We start from the raw sequence: 25,275 nt of genomic DNA on the forward strand, positions 1-25,275 counted from the left end.
TAAATCCATTGAAAATCACTAACATCCAATGGCATAGAGAGTTGATTATTGTCTTGGCTAGTTAAGAATTGTTTAATTAATAATTTATAGAACATTTAAGGACTAAAGAAAGTTCTGCAATATGCAGATTTAGCTCTTACATAATGCATCTTTAACAAACCTCAAACGTCATAAATAACAGCAAGCATTGTTAGATCCGTTTACTTTATAACTCTTACAGAAAAACAGTGTGGACGTATGCCAGAATCTCAATACAATAAGGTCCAGAATCAATTTACTAATTTGATTGATAATATCAGAGACCCTTTAAGATTGTGTCAGACCTTGTTTGAATGTGGTGTGTTTGACATGGACGATAAAGAAATGGTACAGAAGAGTTTTCGAGAAGGAATTACCCGCGATGCTACAATGAAGCTTCTTGAGATCTTATTGAACCGAGGTCAGAATTCGTATGTACGGTTTATAGAATGTCTTGAGAAAATTGGCTATGATGCACTTAAACAAAAGATGGAAGAGAGTTGTGATGGTGAGTAATTATTTATATACGGAAGACCAACGATCAAATACAAAACAAAGATAGAAGACATTAATAGGATGTATGAGACATAGGGCTGGATTCGGGGGCTGGATTCGGGGCAAATTTACTTGATTTAATATTACATTTATTGTTCATGGTGTCTTGTCCGCAGGTCTGTTTTCAGGGTTTATATACTATTCAAAAAAAGTAGGGGATATTTGATTTTGGGGGCATAATACTAAAATATGCAAATGACTACGAAAAAAGTCACTATAGAACCTAACAGAAGAAACATTTCCAGTTACATGTGACGCCCAAACGCACCAATAGCTACCGCATGGAATGCAGGTGATGCTTGGGATCATCATGGGGTCCAACCCAAGATTTGCACGACTCTGACTTTGAATGTTACAGTCATTGTGGCATTGAATTCCAGGGTGGAAACATCAGTTTAATTGTTTTAGTGACCAGAAAACATATTTTGATATGCGTCGGCTTACCCAAAATGAAAGGTTACGTGCCCTTGGCATGCTACAGATCGGCACAACACAGGCGGTTGTGGCGCGGACGATGAATGTTTCTCAGTCTGTCATAAGCAGGCTATGGTCCAGATACCGTGATACACAATCTGTACAGGACAGACCACGCTCAGGTCGACCAAGGGCGACAACTCAAGCCCAGGATCGATTTATCCGTACCTTGGCCTTGTGAAATCGTGTCATCACAGCAAATCAGATCAGCGCTCGTCTTCAGACACTGGTGTGAGAGTGAGTGGCCAGACGATTCGGAATCGACTGCATAGGGGTCACCTTCGCGCCCGACGTCCTCGCGTGATCCCTTGTTTGAGAGATCATCACATTCAGGCAAGACATCGTTGGTGTAGGGATCGTCAACACTGGGATAATCGACGCTGGAGCAATGTGATGTTTTCAGATGAGTCAAGGTTCACTGTTGATTTTTTGGACAGACGTAAGAGGGTGTGGCGTCGTCGAAACGAGCGCTTCCAAGACGTTAACGTCATCAGACATGATCGATTTGGGGGTGGTTCTGTTATGGTGTGGGGAGGCATCACTGTTGCTGGAAGAACGGCTTTACATGTTGTTGCAGGGCGTGTTACAGGCCAGTACTACCGGGACAACATCTTGGCAGTCCATGTTGTGCCGTTCGCACGACGTCATGGCCGCCGTTTCATCTTCCAGGATGACAACGCAAGATGTCACAGGGCCAGAATCGTTACAGGTTACCTCCAACAACAGAACATCACCACATTACCTTGGCCAGCACTGAGTCCCGACCTCTTCCCCATCGAGCATGTCTGGGACATGCTTGGACAGAGGTTACGTCAACGTCAACAACGTCCTGCCAATGTCCAAGAACTTGCTGCTGCGTTGCAACAGGAATGGGACAATCTGGACCAAAATGACCTTAGACGTCTCATTAGGAGTATGCCACGTCGGATCAATGCTTGTTTGGCAAACAGAGGAGGATTTACCCGTTACTGACTTGGTTGTGATGCTGTGGTAACTTTGCTGTTTGACCCCGGGTATCATTTTACCCTTATAATGGTCAGTCTGTGCCTTACTTAGTCTAACGATCATTTGGAATAAATCGATGAATGTGAACTTCATTTCATTTTGTCATTTGTTTCTTCGTCAGTTTCATTAGGTGACTTTAATAACACTTAAAAATCAAATATCCCCTACTTTTTTTGAATAGTATATTTGATTGTGTGTTGTGCAATTTTCCTGCACTTTTTGTTAAAAGTATTCATGTTATAATATAGTATTGTTAGAATATTCAATGAAAACGCAAGATTCACCCTTAAAGCGGAAATTGCAAATTTTTAAGTTATATTTTTAAAATTTATTTAAAAAAAAAGCCTGAAAATAGATGGTATCCATAAACAGTCCTACCTTGTTAAAGAAAAATCCTATGAATCCTATAATTCACTATTGCCAGCTGAGAAATTGGCAAAAATATCATTGTCCTCTTCATTTTCAAACGTTTGAAAAAAGGCTACTCCATGGTGGAGAATAGAAAACAAGGGAGGTAATTGTGTTATTTCCTGTGTAAATGAGTTTTAAGTGTGAGAATGACACCTATGATCGTATAATTGTGAGTTGACAACCTATTGAGCAAAAGACATAGAAATAATTACGTTTTGACTTAATTAGAAAATTTGCAATTTCCACTTTAAGCATGTTACAATATGATATATAATATGATATATAAATAATATGTTAATCTTTAATCTAGTCAGTTAAAAATCAAACAAATCACTGGAATATTGTGATTATCCAAGTCTTTCATGGATTGTTCTATTATTGAATATCTTTTATCTAACTTTATCATGTATTGTGTTTAAACTTTGGGCTTTGTCTATTTCAGGCCAACACCTTGAGGAAATCAGATCGTTGAAAGAAGAGAGATCTAGATGCACAGAAACAACAAGAGAAAAGGATCTGGTTAGGAAGCAGAAGCTACTAGTCAACAAAAACAAATCTATCGCCACGGAGATGTCTGAACTAAAAGACAAAATGGATAAAATGGAAATGGAAAGACAGAGCGAAGATGCTGAGAAGATGAAAGTAATCAATGAATATCGATCTAGAGAAAAGCAGCTTCTAGCAAACCAACAACAGATCCGGAAAGAAATAAAGAAACTTGAAAAGCAAATACAAGATTTAAAGGAAAGAACCAGTCTTGCAGATGACAGATTAACCAGAGTAGAGAGGGATGTAGAAAGTCTTCTCGCTTTATTTGAAAAATGCAATGGTAAGCAGATTGTTTGTTTTATCAAATTACAGTTAATTTCTGCTCCAGTTACATCATGGTATATTATGTCATTCTTTAGATAAAGGAGACCTTTAAACAATGTTATCCTTTGTCTTCATTATCCATATATAAGGGAGCCATGGTGGCTAAGTGGGTAAGGCACTGGCTAAAGCTGGGCAATATTTCGGTATTTCGATATAAAACTGTCACAGAAATAAAAACCGTCAAAAATACCGTCTACAGAAAAATATCAAAACTGAACATACCGTGATATATCACGGTTTTGATTTTCCTAGATGATATTTAAAGGTCACCGGAAAAGCATTTTTTTTTTAAATAATGCAAGTAATTATGTCAACATATCCTTTCCATAAGTATAACCCGAGCCCGAACGTCGATATTACCTGCAACAGGTAAATTTCAACATTAGTAATTTCCGCCGTTCTCCGTCGGTAGTCGAAACTTTCCGTCAATAAGCAATCCGTGACGTCATTTTAGTCCTTCTGCACATAGAAATATAGACTAGAATATGAGCAGAAGGACTAAAATGACGTCACATTTACGGAAAGTTACGACTACCCACGGAGAATGGCGGAAATTGCTAACGTTGAAATTTACCTGTTGCAGGTAATATTGACATTCGGGTTCGTGTTATACTTATGGAAAGGATATGTTGACATAATTACCTGCTTTATTTAAAAAATTTATGAACCTTTACCGGTGACCTTTAAGATAAATATTGAAAAAATGTCTTCCTTTTTATATTTACAATATTTTATTGGTTAATTATGAATAAATAGCAATAAATATGGAAAGTTAGCAAATGCCGACAAAGATAGGGTGACCCACCATAAATAAATATCTCTATATATCTCGACAATTACGCCACAATATTTATATATATGCCAAGCCTCAAATCAGTTTGACACAATTATAGTCACTAATTAAACGATCATGTTGTACTTAATAAGCTATGACCATTAATCATGTATAAATAATAGACTGAAAACTAGTTCCAAGAGTCGTCCCTAACATCCAGACACTTTTGAGTAAAAGATAGGTTACGTGCCCTTGTTTTGAAATTAGTCTCGCTTAACCAGTCTATCGACCATTCTACGTCTGATTGACAGGTCGGGATAATCTAGACTACTTTTTTACGAAACATAACAGAAATCTAGAACAAGAAATTGAATTTAAAAATAAGCACTTTAGACAACTCAACAATCGTTTTAAGAAGCTTGTAAAAGTAAAATGAAACTATTGCTAGTATCATGTTCCTGTCTAACCCGAGTGATTCAGAGATATTATTTGTACTAAACCAAAAGATGCCGCTCTTAACGGTACAGTTAATGATAAAGCGATTTAAAAAAATGAAACGAACGTAATTTCTAAATCTGCTGTAATAACCAAGAAGCTTAATTTTACTGCTATTCAAAATCGTCAACAATAATTTTTTTCTGGCTGTAATAGTTGATAGATTTGTAGAGAATTGCACGTGCCATGGCTATTTATAGTATCATACTGTCAGAAAGTTGGTCTCGGCACGGCGAATGTGCACGCTTCAGTGGTAGTCTCGAACTATCAGCGGTGGACTGTATTTCTGTGAGTACATGGGTCACCCTAACAAAGAGCTTTTTTTACGTCACGTGATTTCTCGCTCACTCTTCCACTCGACCAATACCGTTAGAATTATCCATGTTTCTGTTCAGTTTCTTGACGAATTGTTTATACAGATATGCTTTGATTTTCCAAAGGAATCATTGATTTTCAGATTGGATTAAATTTTAATAAAGCAGAAATATAAATAATGCCAACTATATTTAGAGTTCCGTTGGACTGATTGTCATTCAGCGTCGGACGTGTCATGGCGATCCGTGATCCGGAAAAAAATATTTGACCAAATCAATGCATGGGTTTTTACATTTAGAAAGTGATAAACTGAAATTATTGACATATTTTCAAAATATATCGCGATATGTTTTCAGGGATATCGCCCAGCTCTAGCGCTGGCTCGCTAGCCTGCAGGTCGCGTGTTCGATCCCTGCATTGGCCAAGAAAGTTAATCGAGATTTTCCGGCGTTGTTTCCCCTTGTCAGTAGTGCAGGACGGAGGGCCTCACAAGGACAGCTGTCTAGTTGTTTGGAGGGGATGAAAAACCGATCCCTTGGCAGTTGAAATTCGATATAAGAGTAGACCATAGTGCCCCTTGTCCATGCAAAATTCCCCTCATAGCACACTGTATGGCGTGTGCCCGTCTTCATTAGCCCAGTTGGAGCAGAACATGGGTTCATCCGTCTGTCTGCACATCTGTCGATCTGTCCGTCCGTCTGTCACACTTTTTGGGACACATTAACTCTCCTTTTATTTGAGCTAGAAGGTTCACACTTGGTGTAGGTGTTTATTAGGTGAATGCCTTGATGGAGTTGGAAGATGAGCATTTTCTGCTTAGGGTAAGCAGAGATAAGCGATTTGATTAGTTGATGCTTTGGGACACAATAAATTTAGTTCTAATTAAGTGAGAGTGAGGACACTTGGTGTATAGTTTTATCACATCAATACCTTGACTAAGTTCAATAATGAGCACTTTCTGCTCAGGGTAAGCAAAGCGATAAGCAATTTGATTTGTCGAGACTTTGGAACACAATAACTCTTCTTCTAATTGAGGTAGAATGTTCACTTGGTGTAGGCATTCATTAGGTGAATGCCTTGATCTAGTTTGATGATAAACATTGTCTGCTTACGGTAAGCAGAGATACGCAATCTGGTTGATGCTTTGGGGCACGATTACGGATATAACTAAGTGAGAGTGATGAAACTCTGGGTATAGTTACATCGTTACCTTGACTAAGTGCGATGATGAGAATTTTCTGCTTAGGCTAAGGAGCAATAAGCAATTTAATTTGTCAAGACTTTGGAACATAACAACTCTGATTTTAATTAAGGTAGACTGTTTAAACTTGATGTAGATGTTCATTAGGTGAATATCTTGACTGAGTTCAATGATTAAAATTTCGAGCTAAAAAGCAGAGCTAAGCAATTTCATTGGTCGATGCTTTAGGACCAGATAACTTTGATTCTATCTGATAGAGAGTGATGAAACTTAGTGTATAGTTGATAATCTGTTTGATTGCTTGATACTTTTAAAAAAAATTAATTTGCGACAAATTAATAAGTGTCAGCTATTTATTTTGGGATTTTGGCCAGGGACATCAGCCTCTTTGTTGGCTTGTTTTTATACACCTGTGTCGTCACTGTGCCCGTTGGTCCGTAGGTCAATGCAATAGAGGCTAGAGTTTTTAATGGGTCTTTCCAATATTTGGCTTGAAGCATTGGGGCCATCAATCCCTATCGATTTTCATACCCTCCTTTTTCCAAAAACCTTTGTTAACACAATAAGGACAATAGGTGTAATAGATTTTTTTTTTTTTGAAAACAATTGGGTCATAAGAGGATGAACCCTAGAGATAAGATTTTTTCAAAATTGCTCAACATCCAAGTTTTCCTCTAGGATAAGCTGCAGTTGAGACAAAGCTGCTGTGTCGGCATATTCTGCACTATCTTTCATTTTCTATTTTGAATTATTGAGTCATAAACTGACAATTCTTTAACTCTTACATAGTGCATCTTTAAGATTATTTGAAATTTGTACACAAACCAGAGGACATGATGGAATCTATAAAATTTTTATTTATAACAGGTGTTGGTATATTTACAGATCTACAACAGACAACTACCACCAGTTTTACAGATCCACAACAGACAACTACCACCAGTTTTACAGATCTACGAGTGACATCTACCATCAATTCAAGTGACATAACTGATGATGGTGTCTCATCTGGTACTGGAAGTAAATCAGGATCCATATATTCAACATTACACTCTGCATGTCAATACGGTAATATAAATGATGTAAAATATCTAATTGATACTGGGCATGATGTGAATCAGCTGGATAATAACCAGTCACCTATATTGCATTGCAGTCAATCTGAAATAGAACCTGTAGCTAAACTAAAACTGATTCTTACTAAGGGGGGTAATATAGATGATAGAGATAGTTATAATAGAAATGTTTTACATCTGGCATGTTTATATGGTAAACTAGAAGCAGTAGAATTTATATTAGGCCTACAACAAGGTATTGATATACACAGTAGAGGACATTATAACAAGTCACCTATAATGTATTGCAGTCAATCTAAAATAGAACCTGTAGCTAAACTAAAACTGATTCTTACTAAGGGGGGTAATATAGATGATAGAGATAGTTATAATAGAAATGTTTTACATATTGCATGTGTACTTGGTAAACTAGAAGCAGTAGAATTTATATTAGGCCTACAACAAGGTATTGATATACACAGTAGAGGACAGTATAACAGGTCACCTATATTGTATTGCAGTCAATCTAAAATAGAACCTGTAGCTAAACTAAAACTGATTCTTACTAAGGGCGGTAATATAGATGATAGAGATAGTTATAATAGAAATGTTTTACATCTGGCATGTTTATGTGGTAAACTAGAAGCATTAGAATTTATATTAGGCCTACAACAAGGTATTGATATACACAGTAGAGGACAGTATAACGAGTCGCCTATATTGTATTGCAGTCAATCTAAAATAGAACCTGTAGGTAAACTAAAACTGATTCTTACTAAGGGGGGTAATATAGATGATAGAGATAGTTATAATAGAAATGTTTTACATATTGCATGTGTATTTGGTAAACTAGAAGCAGTAGAATTTATATTAGGCCTACAACAAGGTATTGATATACACAGTAGAGGACAGTATAACAAGTCGCCTATATTGTATTGCAGTCAATCTGAAATAGAACCTGTAGGTAAACTAAAACTGATTCTTACTAAGGGGGGTAATATAGATGATAGAGATAGGGATAATGGTACTGTTTTACATCTGGCATGTGTATTTGGTAAACTAGAAGCAGTAGAATTTATATTAGGCCTACAACAAGGTATTGATATACACAGTAGAGGATATTATAACAGGTCACCTATATTGTATTGCAGTCAATCTGAAATAGAACCTGTAGCTAAACTAAAACTGATTCTTACTAAGGGGGGTAATATAGATGATAGAGATAGGGATAATGATAATGTTTTACATCTGGCATGTTTAATTGGTAAACTAGAAGCAGTAGAATTTATATTAGGCCTACAACAAGGTATCGATATACACAGTAGAGGAAAGGATAACACATCGCCTATATTGTATTGCAGTCAATCTAATATAGAACCTGTAGCTAAACTAAAACTGATTCTTACTAAGGGGGGTAATATAGATGATAGAGATAGTTATAATAGTAATGTTTTACATCTGGCATGTGTATTTGGTAAACTAGAAGCAGTAGAATTTATATTAGGCCTACAACAAGGTATCGATATACACAGTAGAGGAAAGGATAACACATCGCCTATATTGTATTGCAGTCAATCTGAAATAGAACCTGTAGCTAAACTAAAACTGATTCTTACTAAGGGGGGTAATATAGATGATAGAGATAGTCGTAATAGAAATGTTTTACATCTGGCATGTGGATTTGGTAAACTAGAAGCAGTAGAATTTATATTAGGCCTACAACAAGGTATTGATATACACAGTAGAGGATATTATAACAGGTCACCTATATTGTATTGCAGTCAATCTGAAATAGAACCTGTAGCTAAACTAAAACTGATTCTTACTAAGGGGGGTAATATAGATGATAGAGATAGGGATAATGATAATGTTTTACATCTGGCATGTTTAATTGGTAAACTAGAAGCAGTAGAATTTATATTAGGCCTACAACAAGGTATTGATATACACAGTAGAGGATATTATAACAAGTCACCTATATTGTATTGCAGTCAATCTAAAATAGAACCTGTAGGTAAACTAAAACTGATTCTTACTAAGGGGGGTAATATAGATGATAGAGATAGTCGTAATAGAAATGTTTTACATCTGGCATGTGTATTTGGTAAACTGGAAGCAGTAGAATTTATATTACAAGGTATTGATATACACAGTAGAGGACAGTATAACACGTCGCCTATATTGTATTGCAGTCAATCTGAAATAGAACCTGTAGCTAAACTAAAACTGATTCTTACTAAGGGGGGTAATATAGATGATAGAGATAGTTATAATAGAAATGTTTTACATCTGGCCTGTGTATTTGGTAAACTAGAAGCATTAGAATTTATATTAGGCCTACAACAAGGTATTGATATACACAGTAGAGGATATAATAACAGGTCACCTATATCGTATTGCAGTCAATCTGAAATAGAACCTGTAGCTAAACTAAAACTGATTCTTACTAAGGGGGGTAATATAGATGATAGAGATAGTTATAATAGAAATGTTTTACATCTGGCATGTGTATTTGGTAAACTGGAAGCAGTAGAATTTATATTAGGCCTACAACAAGGTATTGATATACACAGTAGAGGACATTATAACAAGTCGCCTATATTGTATTGCAGTCAATCTGAAATAGAACCTGTAGCTAAACTAAAACTGATTCTTACTAAGGGGGGTAATATAGATGATAGAGATAGTTATAATAGAAATGTTTTACATATTGCATGTGTATTTGGTAAACTAGAAGCAGTAGAATTTATATTAGGCCTACAACAAGGTATTGATATACACAGTAGAGGACAGTCTAACAAGTCGCCTATATTGTATTGCAGTCAATCTAAAATAGAACCTGTAGCTAAACTAAAACTGATTCTTACTAAGGGGGGTAATATAGATGATAGAGATAGGGATAATGATAATGTTTTACATCTGGCATGTTTATATGGTAAACTTGAGACTGTTGAATATCTTGTAGGAATAGGTATTGATATCAACAGTAAAAATAAAAATAAAAAAACACCTTTAAATTATTGTAAGCTTTCATCTGTTCAATCAGAAGAAAAGGTTAAATTATTACAAGCAAAAAGAAAAAAAAAATGGTATCAGTTGTAATACTATCACTATCATCTCAATAATGTAATGGTATCAGTTGTAATACTATCACTATCATCTTAATATTGTAATGGTATCAGTTGTAATACTTTCACTATCATCTCAATGTAATGGTATCCATTGTAATACTATCACTATCATCTTAATATTGTAATGGTATCAGTTGTAATACTTTCACTATCATCTCAATGTAATGGTATCCATTGTAATACTATCACTATCATCTTAATAATGAAGTGGAATCAGTCTTAATACTATCACTACAATCTCAATAATGAACTGGTATCATTTGTAATACAGGGGATCACGTGGCTAAGTGGGTAAGACACTGGCTCGCTAGCCTGGAGGTCGGGTGTTCAATCCCTGCCGAGAAAGTTCATCCAGATTTTCCGGCATGGTTTCCTCTTGTCATATTGGCTTGCACGTAAAAGATCCCTTGGCAGTTGGAATTCAATATAAGAGTAGGCCGTAGCGCCGCTGCCAGGGCAAAATTTCCCTCATAGCACACTGTATGGCGCATGCCCGTCTTCATTAGCCCAGTTTAGGAGCAGAACAGTAGGACGTTAAACCCCATTTCATTTCATTTGTAATACTATCATCTCAATAATGTAATGGTATCAGTCTTAATACTATCACTATCATCTCAATGTTACCTTCCAGAATAATAAAGCTGTATCAAATGTTCTCCAATGATAAAGCAGCATTTTCCAATATTCCAACTTGGATCTATGTAGCATATTTTACAACATGTTTACTGAACTCCTAAAACAAATTTATATGAATATTTTAATTGTTTTAATGATACCTGTATGTTCTAGTCTACTAGACATATTGTACTACAGCTTTAATGTTACTTGTATATTCTAGTCTACTAGACATGATAAATATACAGTGTCTATTGTAGCCTAATACAGCTTTAATGTTACCTGTATATTCTAGTCTACTTACAGTTATAATTTATATAATCAAGTGAAATAATGTTAACTGTCTAATCAAGTCTACTAAAATTATAATTTATATAGTCAGTAAAATAATGTTACCTGTCTAATCTAGTCTACTAACAGTAGCCAGTAAAATAATGTGTTAGTCCCGTAATGTGTGAACTTAATTATATGGCTAAATAATCCAATCTTATATTATTATTCTAGTCTACGTAACTTTTTTATTTTATATCAACATTGTGTTAATAATTCGTACAAATGTGTGCTGTTAATTATATCACTGGATAATCTAGTCTAATGACATTATTGTTCTAATCTACTTGACTGATATATTTTGTGAAGCTGTGGTGACTCAGTAAGTAGGATGTCGCTCGCTAACCCGGAGATCCTGTGTTTTTTTTATTAATGTGTTGTGATTGTTGTAATTTTATATTAGTTGTACTTATCTAAAGCGCCCGAGAGCAGCTCACTGAGTTGAATTGTTGGCGCTATATAAATTAATTATTATTATTATTCGTTCCCGGTGTTGGGTTCATTGGGATTTTCGCTGGGATTCTCCCTTGTCAGTGGTGCAGGAGTGGCACAAGACATCCTATATTCATTCAGATGGTCCTGTCTACACATTGACGTGCATGTGAAAGATACCTTGAAACTTGGAATTCGATATATTAAGTAGCGCCGCTGCCCAGGCAAAATTTCCTTTATTGCATACTGTACGGCGTATTCCCGTCTTTATTTGACCGGTCGGAGCAGTAATCTGGATAATCTCCATCTTATTAAAATACAGATCTATAAGTATGGGAGGTTGTGTCAGGGGACATACGAGCGGTTTTTGACCCTACGACGTCAGACATTGATTAATCAATCAGCGTTGACATTTCTAGGGGTTTGCACACAGTTCTGTGCAGATGCCAAGATCTTGCTGTAACAGAACATTTTATTGGCTAATTCCTCACGTCAACTTGAACGCCTGTAATATAACAACTCTTCACGATCCTAGTGCACGTAAAAGATCCCTTGGCAGTTGGAATTCGATATAAGAGTAGGCCATAGAGCCGATGCCCAGGCAAAATTTCCCTCATAGAGAAAGAAATGGGGTTTAACGTCCACTCGACACAAACTAGGTCATTTCGGGACTAACATATATGGTTTAATTTTATTTCAATAATTCGCTTGCGCACAGGGGTCTTTAGCAGTGGGAGGAAACCGGAGGACCCTGAGAACCCACGAGGTTGGACAGACGACCCTACTGGCTACTCCTTGTCACGTACAACCGGGGATTCGAAACCACGCCATTCGACTCAATGACAGACTTTATGATACAGCGCGCGCACGCTAACCATTCAGCCATCCAACCCAAACCCCCCCTCCCTCATAGCAAACTGTATGGCGTATGCCCATCCTCATTAGCCCAGTATAGGAGCATGACAGTAGGACGTTAAACCCTGTTTCGTTTTGTATAAACAATATGTTAACATTTAACTTGGTAATCTGGTCTTATGGCATTATTGTCCTAGTCTATATATTATGTATAAACATTATGTTAACATTTCACTTGGTAATCTGGTTTTAAGATGTTATTGTTCTAGTCTATATATTTTGTATAAACAATATCTTATATCACTTTCCATAAAAATAAATTTGTTATCAAGAATTATCAGACATGTTTGTTTTGGTTAAATACAAACCAGTGGTATCGGGTGTTCAAGAATTATCAATAATTGTCAGCCATCTTTGTTTTGGTTAAAAACAACCAAATGGGAAGTGGTATCAAGTGTTCAAGAATGTGTAAGCAGACCCTGCCTTGTACACAACACATGTCCCTATAGCTAACTAGTGATGTATTTAGTTCAAAGCTAAGATAAACTTTGGATGTGGCTCAGTAAGATTTGACTTGATAACCCTGGTGTAGGTCGTAAAAAAAGTTCAGCAGTATTTTCCAACCTGGTTCTCCCTTGTAAGTGGTGCAGAACAGAGAGTCTGACATGGAACAATATTTAGTCATTCGGGTGGCAAGAAAAACCAAGGTCCTGTGTACACATTGGGTGTGACTTGGATGGGACAAAAAACCATATTATATTTAATAATAGCAGAAGAATAAAAGTTTAAAAACTCATCTGAGTTGCCAGGAAACACAATACAGAAAATAATATATAGTGGTATCTCAGAATAAGACACATTTTGACACAAAACATCTTATACATAGGCGTACGGTGGGGGGGGGGGGGCTGCCCCCTAACTTTCGGGCAAGCTGACTTTTCAGGCAGACAGGTAAAGTAACAAAGAAAAATTTATTTCATCTACTTGGCAAAATAAAGTGCCCGAAATCTAATAAAACACTAATTTTACGGGCTGGAATAGCAGTAAAACAGGTTCGCGGCCGTCAAATATTCCAAAATTTTCTTGGGGGGTGGGGCATACAAGGTCAGCTCCGCTTCTTCACCTCTCGAAGAAAACTGGCGCCACTGTCTGTAAACCTGAAATTTTTTCGGGCATTTCTAGTTTTGCTTCCCTAACTGTCATCAAGCCCTAATAAAACACTAATTTTACTTTTCTTTTAATTGAATACCACGAATTTGTACTGAGTTGACTATGGATTAAAACATTTTGTCTGGAGTCCCTCTATTTTGTGCGACTTTTTTCCGGCATCGAATACTATTTGTGAATGCAGCTGCAACAGTCTGATTGGATGGTTGGAATTCAGAATGGTATTTTGGTTACAAAACCATTGGATACTTTTGGAGTTGCTTACACGGGCTAGAATAGCCGAAAACGGATTTGCGGTGGTTACATTTTCAAAATTTTCTCCGGGAGGGTGAGGCCCCCGTACCCCGCAACGCTTGATTGGTTGTTTGGAGTTCTGGTCAGCCAGATAGTCTACATTGGACCAAATTGAAGTTGCTGTATTCACAGGCTGAAATAGCAGGAAAATGCGTTTGCAGCAGTTAAATTTGCCCAACAGTCCTGTCTCCGTGGAATGTAAACGATCGATTAGAATTCGAGTCCGTCACGGGCTGAAATAGCAGGAAAACGTGTTTGAATTGCAAAATTTTCTTTGGGGGGGTTCATACAAGGTAAGCTCTGCTTCTTCGCCATTTCGAGGAAGACCGGTGCTGACGTCTGTAAACCCGAAATTTTTTCAGGCATCGAGCCCGTATACCTATGATCTTATATTTGTATAATTCAACACTGTGACTCCGACAGTCATGTGTCATATTAGCCAGGAATGATGCAAACAGCTTTGTGAAAAAGTTAAGTTGCCAATCAACTTTTAGCAACAATTTGAGAGAGATCGAGAGAGAAATGGGGGTTTAACCTCCACTTGACACAAACTGTCATTTCGTGACTAACACATGGTTCAATTTTGTCAATAATTTGCTTTATCAGGGGTCTTTAGCAGTGGTAGCAAACTGGAGGACCCTGAGAAAACCCACAAGGCTCGACAGACGACCCCTACTCCTTGTCACGTACAATCGGAGAATTTAAACCACGCCAGTTGACTCAATGACAGACCTTATGATACAGCGCCCACCTGCTAACCATTCGGCCATCCAAACCCCCAGAAACAATTTGATGTGAGTCTAGGATGCCTCTATTTTTAGGGGTTAGTATGGAAGCCTATAACCATTCGGCCATCCAAACCCCCAGCAACAATTTGATGTGAGTCTAGGATGCCTCTATTTTTAGGGGTTAGTATGGAAGCCTATAACTACCATTCATAATTTCTACTTTTCGCCTCTTCAAAACACGAAAGTCGAAAAGTAGAAGTTGTGACAAAATGTGGGGCGACAACACGCTATACAAGCCAAAATCAACTCGAAAATAGGAAATTAAGAAATAACACACAGCGATAATAGCGCCCCTCGTTAATTCCTAATTTCCTATTTTCGACTTGCATTTTGGCTTGTATACCGTCTTGTCGACTTTCGACTTAGTCATATTTTTGTATTTATTGATGTCAGTAAGAAGGCGCCAACACGGTATGCAAGCCAAAATGCAACTCGAAAAGTAGAAATTAGGAAATTAACACACCACGCTATTAGCGACTTTTCACCTCGGAAGTTGTTGTAGTCTCAGTTTTCCAAGTCGCATTTGAATACGTGCAATCAGGGCTCACACTGTATTTCCATCTTTTCCATCAAAATGGATAATAATTTTTATATAAAAAAAATGTTCCGCCAACTGGGATATTTTATCTGCCAAAAATGTCTGATAAAAAAAAAAACACACCTTAGGCTACAACAATTTAATTTCTTATATAGGCCTATTATAAAACAAATTTCCCGTACCGATATATACAATATACAACAACATACATGGGGATTGGGTGGTCTAGTGGTTTAACATGTGCGCGTGAAATCACAAGGTCTGACATAGATTCGAGTGGTGTGGTTTCGATTCCCCGCTTAAACATGACAAGGGAGTAGGATCGCTTGTCCAACCTTGTGGGTTTTCTCCGGATACCCCAGTATCTATCCAGTGCTAAAGAAACCTAAGCCAGCCTGGAGGTCGGGTGTTCGATCCCTGCATTGGTCGAGAAAGTTCATCCAGATTTTCCGGCGGATTCTCCCTTGTCAATGTCTGTCGCATACCAAGCCAAAATGCAACTTGGAAAGTAGAAATTAGCGACCTATCATTTTGGCTTGCTGTCGTACTGGCGACTTTTCGAGTTTTGCCTCGGAAGTGGTTGTAGTCACAGTTTGCCAGGTCGCATTTAAATACATGCAATTTGCGTTAACAAAATAGTCTGTATGATAAAGTCGAGTATTGAAGGCGATATTAGCGACCTATGATTATGGCTTGCTGTCGTGCTGTCGACTTTTCGGCTCGGAAGTTGATATATTCTCTACTTTCAAGGTCACATTAGAATACACGCATTGATAATTGAATTTCATTTAGGCCAACTGTGGTTTCATACCGCATATAAAATATACAGGTTTTCCCAATTGTATATTATTATTTTATTTCAAATTATATTATCACCATGGGAAGGAAATGTAAGAACGAGTCGAATAGTGACGTTTCAGTACCGCCGCCAAAATTTTCTAATGATTGTAAGCATGTCTTACAAATAAAATTGAAATTTCTATGAGGATTCAGATTCTGGGTCATTACGGTACCTGCAATTAAGAATAGGCCTATTGTACATGCAAAACATTAAAAAGGGAAATCCTTGGATGAGACTGGCGTGTAGAGGCTTAATATATATTGTTCTGTAGGGGGGGGGGGGGGTAACGTCCACTCGACACAAACATAGAGTTATTCAGTGACTAACATGGTGCAATTTTATTTTAAAAATTGGCGATGGGAGAGAGAAATTAAATGAAATTGGGGTTTAATTGGCATACGCCATACGGGAAATTTTGCCTGGACAGCGGCAATACGGCCTACTCTTATATCGAATCTCAACTGTCAAGGGATATTTTACGTGCACACCAATGTGTACACGGAACCTCAGTTATTTTGGTCCCATCCGAACAACTAGACAGTTGTCCTTGTCTGCCCCCCCACCCCCACACCATCCTGCATCACTGACAAGGGGGAATCCGCTGGAAAATCTGGATGAACTTTCTCGGCCAATGCAGGGATCGAACACCCGACCTCCAGGCTGGCTTAACATCCACTCGTTGCAAACTAAATCATTTCAATAATTTGTTTGCACGTAGGGGTCTTTAGCAGTGGATAGAAGCTGGGGTATCCGGAGAAAACCCACAAGGTTGGACAAGCGACTTTACTCCCTTGTCATGTTTAAGCGGGGAATCGAAACCACACCACTTGAATCAAAATCAGACCTTGTGATTCCACGCGCACGTGTTAAACCACTAGACCACCCAATCCCCATGTATGTTGTTGTATATTGTATATATCGGTACTGGAAATTTGTTTTATAATAGGCCTATATAATAAATTAAATTGTTATAGCCTAAGGTGTTTTTTTTTATTTTTATCAGACATTTTTGGCAGATAAAATATCCCAGTTGGCGGAACATTTTTTTTATATAAAAATTATTATCCATTTTGATGGAAAAGATGGAAATACAGTGTGAGCCCTGATTGCACGTATTCAAATGTGACCTGGAAAACTGAGACTACAACAACTTCCGAGGCGAAAAGTCGCTAATAGCGTGGTGTATTAATTTCCTAATTTCTACTTTTCGAGTTGCATTTTGGCTTGGTATGCGTGTTGGCACTTCTTACTGACACCAATAAATACAAAAATATGACTAAGTCGAAAGTCGACAAGACCGTATACAAGACAAAATGCAAGTTGAAAATAACAAATTAGGAAAAAACGAGGGGCGCTATTAACCCTGTGTGTTATTTCTTAATTTCCTATTTTCGAGTTGATTTTGGCTTGTATACCGTGTTGTCGCTTCACATTTTGTCGTAACTTCTACTTTTCGACTTTTGCGTTGTGAAGAGGCGAAAAGTAGAAATTATGAATGGTAGCTATAGGCTTCCATAGGTTAGGCATGTTCAACTCCTTACAGCATAACATTTTCGAGACAGATACAATGAATATATAAAGTTTTGTAAATCTGCATATATCTGAATATTGCAATATTCTTGTAATATTTGGTTACGAAAAATGACATATCTTAACCCAAAAATGACACTTTTTGGATAAAGGCTGTAGAAAAATAAAGGAGCTGAGAATATTCCCAGGAGTTACCCTTGTTAGTGGTACAGAGTGGGGGGCCTGGGAAGGAACAAACAGAAGGACGATAAACAGAAGTCCTGAGTAAACCTTGGCATGCTTGTGTAAAAAAAAAACAACCTTGACAATTGGATTTCAAATGTTTTCATTACACCTGCTGATGCAGATTGAGTGGGTACTTTACAAAGGGAAGTAACTAAAGTTGGAAACAACAGGTATCAGACAACCAAAATACAAAAATAAACACACTTGTATGGATATACTACTTCTGAATTTTATTAACATGCTACGTTTCAATACACATACAGGTATTGTTATCAAGCAAATTATTTGAACACACTACTTGACAAAGGGAAATAACCAATGTTTGATATAACAGCAATGGCTTGATTCAACAGTGCATAGAATAATAAAACAACCAATCCCTACTTTTAGCAACCAATAAAACAAATATTGATAACAAAACATGTTTATTTATCATAAAATGTAATATATTATAAGGCAAACAACCTTTCCCAATAAAATATCCTTCTTACATTATCCATTTATAGAACAATAATATTACCCAATAAATACATTCCTCCTGGGCCACAATACATATAGTACGGTTATTAAGGATTACACACACACACACACAACACGGGTTTTAAATACAGATGTGACATATTTCATTGAAAAGCATGTGCGGAATAGTGTCTGTATTTTAAGTTGTTTAATGGTCTTGAGCTAAAGACATTGCGTAATATAATATATTGAAACACCACTCGGCTAATGCCTCATCCAGTATCAATATATTACTTAATGTCTTGCTCTCGACCATTAAACTATACTTATTGTACAGGCTTCCTGTATCACTTAATAAACTCCTTCTTGATCACATTACATGTAGTACACCCAAGTAACATAAGTTAACATACGAGGTCCTTATTCACGAAAACTTAAACTAAGATACAATCGAAATTTTAAGAAATACTGCAATTCGATTGGCTGACCAGTAAAATAAATTTATATATATTCAATTTGCATATTGGTCAGCCAATCGAATTGCAGTATTTCTTAAAATTTCGATTGTATCTTAGTTTAAGTTTTCGTGAATAAGGGCCCAGTTTTATTATTTTATGGTGGTGTATTAGATTCAAAATTCTAACCTGCTATCGTATAATTTCTAACTTCTGTTCATGTAATTTTTAACTTCTATTCATATAATTTCTACACTCAGTTCATGTAACTTTTAAATTAAGACAATGTATAATCCTATTTCTTTATTTGTTCAGTGTACATTTTTCATTCTACTTCATCTTATTTCTATTATTGATGCTTTACATGCTTAGAATGAACATAACGAATTTAGAATTTGTACAGTTCTGCCTAGCAACGAATCACTCTTCGTCTGGTTGATGGTTGGCCGGAGTATTGAAAGTGAAATTTAAAGAAAGGGAGAAATGGGGTTTAACGACCACTCTACACAAACTAGGTCATTTCGAGACTAACATATGGTTCAATTTTATTTCAATAATTGGCTTGCGCGCAGGGGTCTGGCAGAGGGAGGAAACCAGAGGGCCCGGTGAAAACCCACGACGTTGGACAAGCGACCCTACTCCTTGTCACTTACAACCAGGGAATCAATGCTGAAACTGTAAACAACATCGAACGTGATATGGTTGGCAAATACTATTTTAAATATAAGCTAAAGGAAGACAAGGGAAGAATTTGGAGAAATTTATATGATTTTTTTTACAGTTAAGCCAATATTAATATTTATATACTGTTGATCTGTATTCTATTACTGCTTTAACAAAAATGTCACTTTATAATGATAAACTTTTTTTTCTTGAAATGGTTCAAAGATATAAATTTAGAAATCCCATATTGTGGGGATGAAACAGCTTTTAAAGGAGACTGGGTTAATCTGTTCATGTGGATAGCGATGAACTTGTTATTTCTGATATTTCTTCATTATACCGACCTGTGTAACTGCATGGTAGTGTTTTTCCAACAATATTTTATTCAAGTTGCATAAAACGATGCGGAATCTCATAGATAGCGGTGTTCTTGATGAAATTAAACCAAAATGAAATGTGATTTATCGTCCTACTTTTCTACACCAACTGGGCTAATGAAGACAGACTTACGCCTTACAGTGTGCCATGGGTGAAATTTAGCCCGGACAGCGGCGCCACGGTCTCCTTTTTTACGAATTCCAAGGTTTTTTCGTCCGATACGAACGACTAGACACTACCCCTGCCTACAATAACGGCAGCCTCCGCAAATCACAGGAACGGACCTAATAATGCCAGAAATATTATAAAGTTTAGTCATAGGCGTAGGAGCCGGGCCCACCAAAAAATTTATTTTCGGGCAATGAAAAATTTGAGGACCTTTTTTTTCTATTAACGTTTAGAGGAAAAATATAACTAACTTATTTCTATGAGATCCACACTGCCCGAAAAGTATTTTCTTGTCTTTTTCTTGTCCACTGCATGCCCAAAAATATGCCCGAAGCTCTCTTATGATAGGTATGCCCGAAAAAACTGTATTGCCCGAAAATAGGTATTGCCCGAAAAACGGGCATCAATATAATATACTATATATTGATCATATTGATTTCGATATATATACTATATTGATTATATTATATTGATTTCGGGCAATTTTCTCTTATGCCCCCCTGAACTTTGAGCTCGTACGCCTATGAGTTTAGTTTTGCCAATGTGTACACTAGCTGACAGGTATATATATATATTTCTGTGATATAACCGATATTTTCCGGCTTGGTTCTCCGCCTTGTTATTGATACAGGACGGGGGTCTGGCACGGATATAAGTGGATAGTCCGGATGGTATAAAGAGGCATTAAAAGAATATAGACCAACAGTATATAAATATTAATTATTGGCTTAAAGGACCTACATGTAAGTCCGTAACTCAAAATCCTCCAAAATCTTCGACATCGAAAACACGAATTATTGGTCAATTTAAATCAACATTGATGATGTAAACTTACCGGGAAAAGATGAGCTACTGATATCCGATATTTAAGATAAAATAATTTTTTTAACATTGGTACACGAATCGTGTACCATAATGCGCTTCAGCCCCAGTTGTATTGAGAGACTCGAGGGACGAGGCTACTGTCTGATTCATCGTAAATTTTAAACGGATTTCTTCGATTATGGTCAAACTACTTAACTTTGGTTATTATAAACTTACCTGTGTGTTTGTAATGAACTCCCGTTCGATAAAATCCATTGCACAACTAATTATCACAACGATGAGAACAATTTCTCTCTTTAAAAATTTGAAAATTTACTTGTAATTTCGACAGAGTCGATGTCAACAATGTCTTCGTGACGTATTGGTCGAATCCAATATACCTGTTGCGGGGGTTGGTTAACATTGAAAGATAGTTTGACAGCGCGATCATTTTAATCGTATATGGGTTTGGGCGACGAAAAATATCAATTGAAGGCAATTACATAGGAGATTTATATGGAAACCATTGATCGCCAGTCTATCAAATTTTCTTCACAATTAAAATATCACTGATTGCACGGATACTCGTAAAAATAAAGTCATAAATAAACTATAAATATCCTATCTTCTTTATGTTATAAATAATTTAACAAGGATCATGAAGCTTACCTCCGAATTCTCTGAGTGTATTTTTAATTTTATACGCATTCTTTCGATCGAATAATAACCGCTTCAGTAACATCTTTAAGCGTGTTGCGGCAGCCCTCAGCGTGTCTATTGCCGTATTGGGTGCCCGGGTGGGTATATAATGCTACTAAGCCCGTATGACCCCGTAAGAAGCGGAACATTAATTCTCGATTCGACAGTTTTGACCGAAGTGTGATAAAGCCCGTAAAACGAATGTATAGTTGTGTTTGTGCGGCATGCGTGTTCAAAAGTAAATAATCCCATCCGAGTCGCTAATCAAATAATTAGAACAAAATATTTCAAAAAGTAAAGCTATAAAATTTGCAGAGATTTTACTAGAATGTAAAAGACGGTAACTAAATACAGGAATGCGGGTAGTTATGTGTGCGAACGCTCAAACTCAATGCCAATTGTCGTAGGTATCCAGACCACTCGGACCAAAGACTACTCGGACTAAGACCAGTCGGACCAAAACAAGACCAGTCGGACCAATTAAATTATATTATAAGGCTAGACAATATGCTATTTATTTATTATTAAATCACAATACAAAGAAGCAAATAATTCTTATACGGAATTCTTATATTTAGAGTTGTTTGGTTCAATTTTGTGTACGTAAATAAATCAACGATTAGTTTTAAAATTAATTAATAATGGTGCCAAAAAAAAATATCAATCTAATTTTTCTTTACTCTTGCAATGAGACTCGGTATGTCCAGACTTTTGACAGTTTCTACATATACGGGTATACTGTTCTTGTCTGATAGCCTAATTTTACTTTTTCCACATTCGCGGTATCCCCAGTGGTTTCATTCCGTTCTACCCCACTAACCCCTGGGTTACTATATATGGGGGGGGGGGGGGGGTGGAGACACGTTTTCAAGTTATCAGCACATAATAATACGAAGACCGGACGTTTATATGCCCCTTTTTAAACGTGACTACAAGTGTGGTTCTCGATATTTTGCGATTTGGAATACAATTATCAATTTATTCAAACAACACGTTATTATTAGTTCGAGTAGTCATATTAAAACACACACAATTATCAATTTATTCAAATAACACTTTATTATTGGTTCGAGTAGTCATATTAAAATAAACACAATTATCAATTTATTAAAATAACACTTTATTATTGGTTCGAGTAATTATATTAAAACAAACGCAATTATCAATTTATTAAAACAACATTTTATTATTGGTCCGAGTCGTCTTTCTGTTGGGTCCGAATAGTCTTTTTGTATGGTCCGAGTAGTCTATTTGTTTGGGCTGAGTGGTCTATCACTTGGTCCGACTGGTCTTGAACCGAGTGATCTTTGGTCCGAGTGGTCATGGATTCTTGTCGTAATTGTACTTGAATTTCCTATGCTGTCACCCCTAATACGAAATGATATCTTCCGCAGAGTGACGTAACCATCTTCCATATTGGTATTTTTCTCTGGGAAAAGTTTGTGATATTTCAATTTTTCAAGAGAGAACTTGTTTTCATCGTTGTGATAATTAGTTGTGCAATGGATTTTATCGAACGGGAGTTCATTACAAACACACAGGTAAGTTTATAATAACCAACGTTAAGTAGTTTGTTCATAATCGAAGAAATCCGTTTAAAATTTACGATGAATCAGACAGTAGACACATTGCACCAAATCAAATGGAGTTATGTAGACTAGAATAACTAGACGCTAGAAATTTGCACTCGATTGAGATTGCTGACTTATTTCGCCGAACATAACTGATTTGAAATTGGAGTAAAAACGGAAACCATTAAATGTAAATCAGTTTATATACATTCATATTACAGTATTATATGCGTTGCGACCCACTTTTGTGAATTTCTAGGTCCCAAATGTTAGCGATTTAAATTTAGCTCCTTTAACTGTAAAAACAAAAAATCAAATAAAATTCGTCAAATGCTGCACTTGTCTTCAAACAAAAATGAATGAACATGCTGTTTAGCTTATATTTGAAATAGTATTTGCAAACCATATCACGTTCGATGTTGTTTTCAATTTTAACACTCCGCCAAACCATTCAACCTGATGAAGAGCGAGTCGTTTGTATCAACATAATGGTCCCGATCAGGTGCTCAATCGCTAAATTGACCAAACGACGTCATAATGTTGGACCGAACACAATTTGGCGACATATTCGGCTAGCGACCTATTCGACCGATCCAGCTGGCAACCTGTTCGTTGGCAACCTATTCAGAATAAATTCAACAGTCGCCAAAACTCATCTATTTTTATCAACCAATCAAATCCAACGTTACGTCTATCAAATGAAAGTAGAATATATTATTATTTATCCATTCCTTTAGCTCAGAATAGAGATGTATTTTCGCATTATCTTACAAAATTCTGGACATCCAACTAAATATATTCCGAAAGGTAAATAAATTTGCTTTCCAAATATACTTAGTAAAAGTTGGCACAATCATATTAAAGGGCTTCGCTCTCATCCTAAACGTCGACAATTATTCAATATTTTAAAGTGAAAGAACAGTAATATTCCGAGTCAAAATTCGGACCATCGTACAAAATTCTGAGTATCTAGCTATATATATTCTGAAAGTTTATTGAATAAGCTCTCTAAATATTATTAGTAAAAGTTGGCACAATCATATTAAAGGGGCGCGCTGTCAACCTAAACATAGTCAATTTTTCTAAACGTCGCCAATTTTTCAATATTTTAAAGTGAAAGAACGGTAATATTCCGAGTCAAAATTCGGACCATTGTACAAAATTCTGAGCATCCAGCTATATATATTCTGAAAGGTAATTGAATAAGCTTTCTAAATAATATTAGTAAAAGTTGGCACAATCATATTAAAGGGGTGCGCTCTCATCCTAAACGTCGCCAATTATTCAATATTTTAAAGTGAAAGAACAGTAATATTCCGAGTCAAAATTCGGACCATCGTACAAAATTCTGAGCATCCAGCTATATATATTCTGAAAGATAATTGAATAAGCTTTCAAAATATTATTAGTAAAAGTTGGCACAATCATATTAAAGGGGTGCGTTCTCAACCTGAACATAGCCAATTTTTCAATATTCTAAATGTAAAGATAGGCCGGTATTTTTTTCGAAGTCGAAATTCGGTTCATCGTACACAATTCTGAGCATCCAACTATATATATTCTGAAAGGTAATTGAATAAGTTTTCTAAATAATATTGGTAAAAGTTGGCACAATCATATTAAAGGGGTGCCCTCTCATCCTAAACGTCGCCAATTTTTCAATATTTTAAAGTGAAAGAACAGTAATATTCCGAGTCAAAATTCGGACCATCGTACAAAATTCTGAGCATCCAGCTATATATATTCTGAAAGATAATTGAATAAGCTTTCCAAATATTATTAGTAAAAGTAGGCACAATCATATTAAAGGGGCGCGCTCTCAACCTGAACATAGCCAATTTTTCAATATTCTAAATGTAAAGATAGGCCGGTATTTTTTTTCGAAGTCGAAATTCGGATTATCGTACAAAATTCTGAGCATCCAGCTATATATATTCTGAAAGGTAATTGAATAAGTTTTCCAAATATTATTAGTAAAAGTTGGCACAATCATATTAAAGGGGTGCACTCTCATTCTAAACGTCGCCAATTTTTCAATATTTTAAAGTGAAAGAACGGTAATATTCAAGTCAAAATTCGGGCCATCGTACAAAATTTAATGAAAAACAATATATTTGAGTAGGGCGAAACGCAAAAACGTCCCCTAGAGGGAAGG

General features: G+C 36.4%; 1 protein-coding gene across 6 annotated transcripts in view; it reads left to right on the forward strand.

Moving 5' to 3' along the window:
• LOC126817333 (serine/threonine-protein phosphatase 6 regulatory ankyrin repeat subunit A-like) overlaps positions 1-12,877 on the forward strand; it is a 42,072-nt gene extending 29,195 nt beyond the window's left edge. For 3 of the 6 annotated variants that reach the window (XM_056100386.1, XM_056100390.1, XM_056100389.1), the window contains 3 exons: positions 221-526; positions 2,906-3,292; positions 6,990-12,877. In XM_056100386.1, the coding sequence (XP_055956361.1) occupies positions 221-526; positions 2,906-3,292; positions 6,990-10,279 (3,983 nt within the window). In that variant the 3' untranslated portion in view covers positions 10,280-12,877. The remainder of the gene's footprint in view (positions 1-220; positions 527-2,905; positions 3,293-6,989) is intronic. The other 3 variants (XM_056100388.1, XM_056100387.1, XM_056100391.1) reach the window with 3 other exon arrangements.
• The last annotated feature ends 12,398 nt before the right edge of the window (positions 12,878-25,275 follow it).

This window comes from Patella vulgata, chromosome 4, assembly GCF_932274485.2.
Source record: "Patella vulgata chromosome 4, xgPatVulg1.2, whole genome shotgun sequence".
Lineage (NCBI taxonomy): Eukaryota > Metazoa > Mollusca > Gastropoda > Patellidae > Patella > Patella vulgata.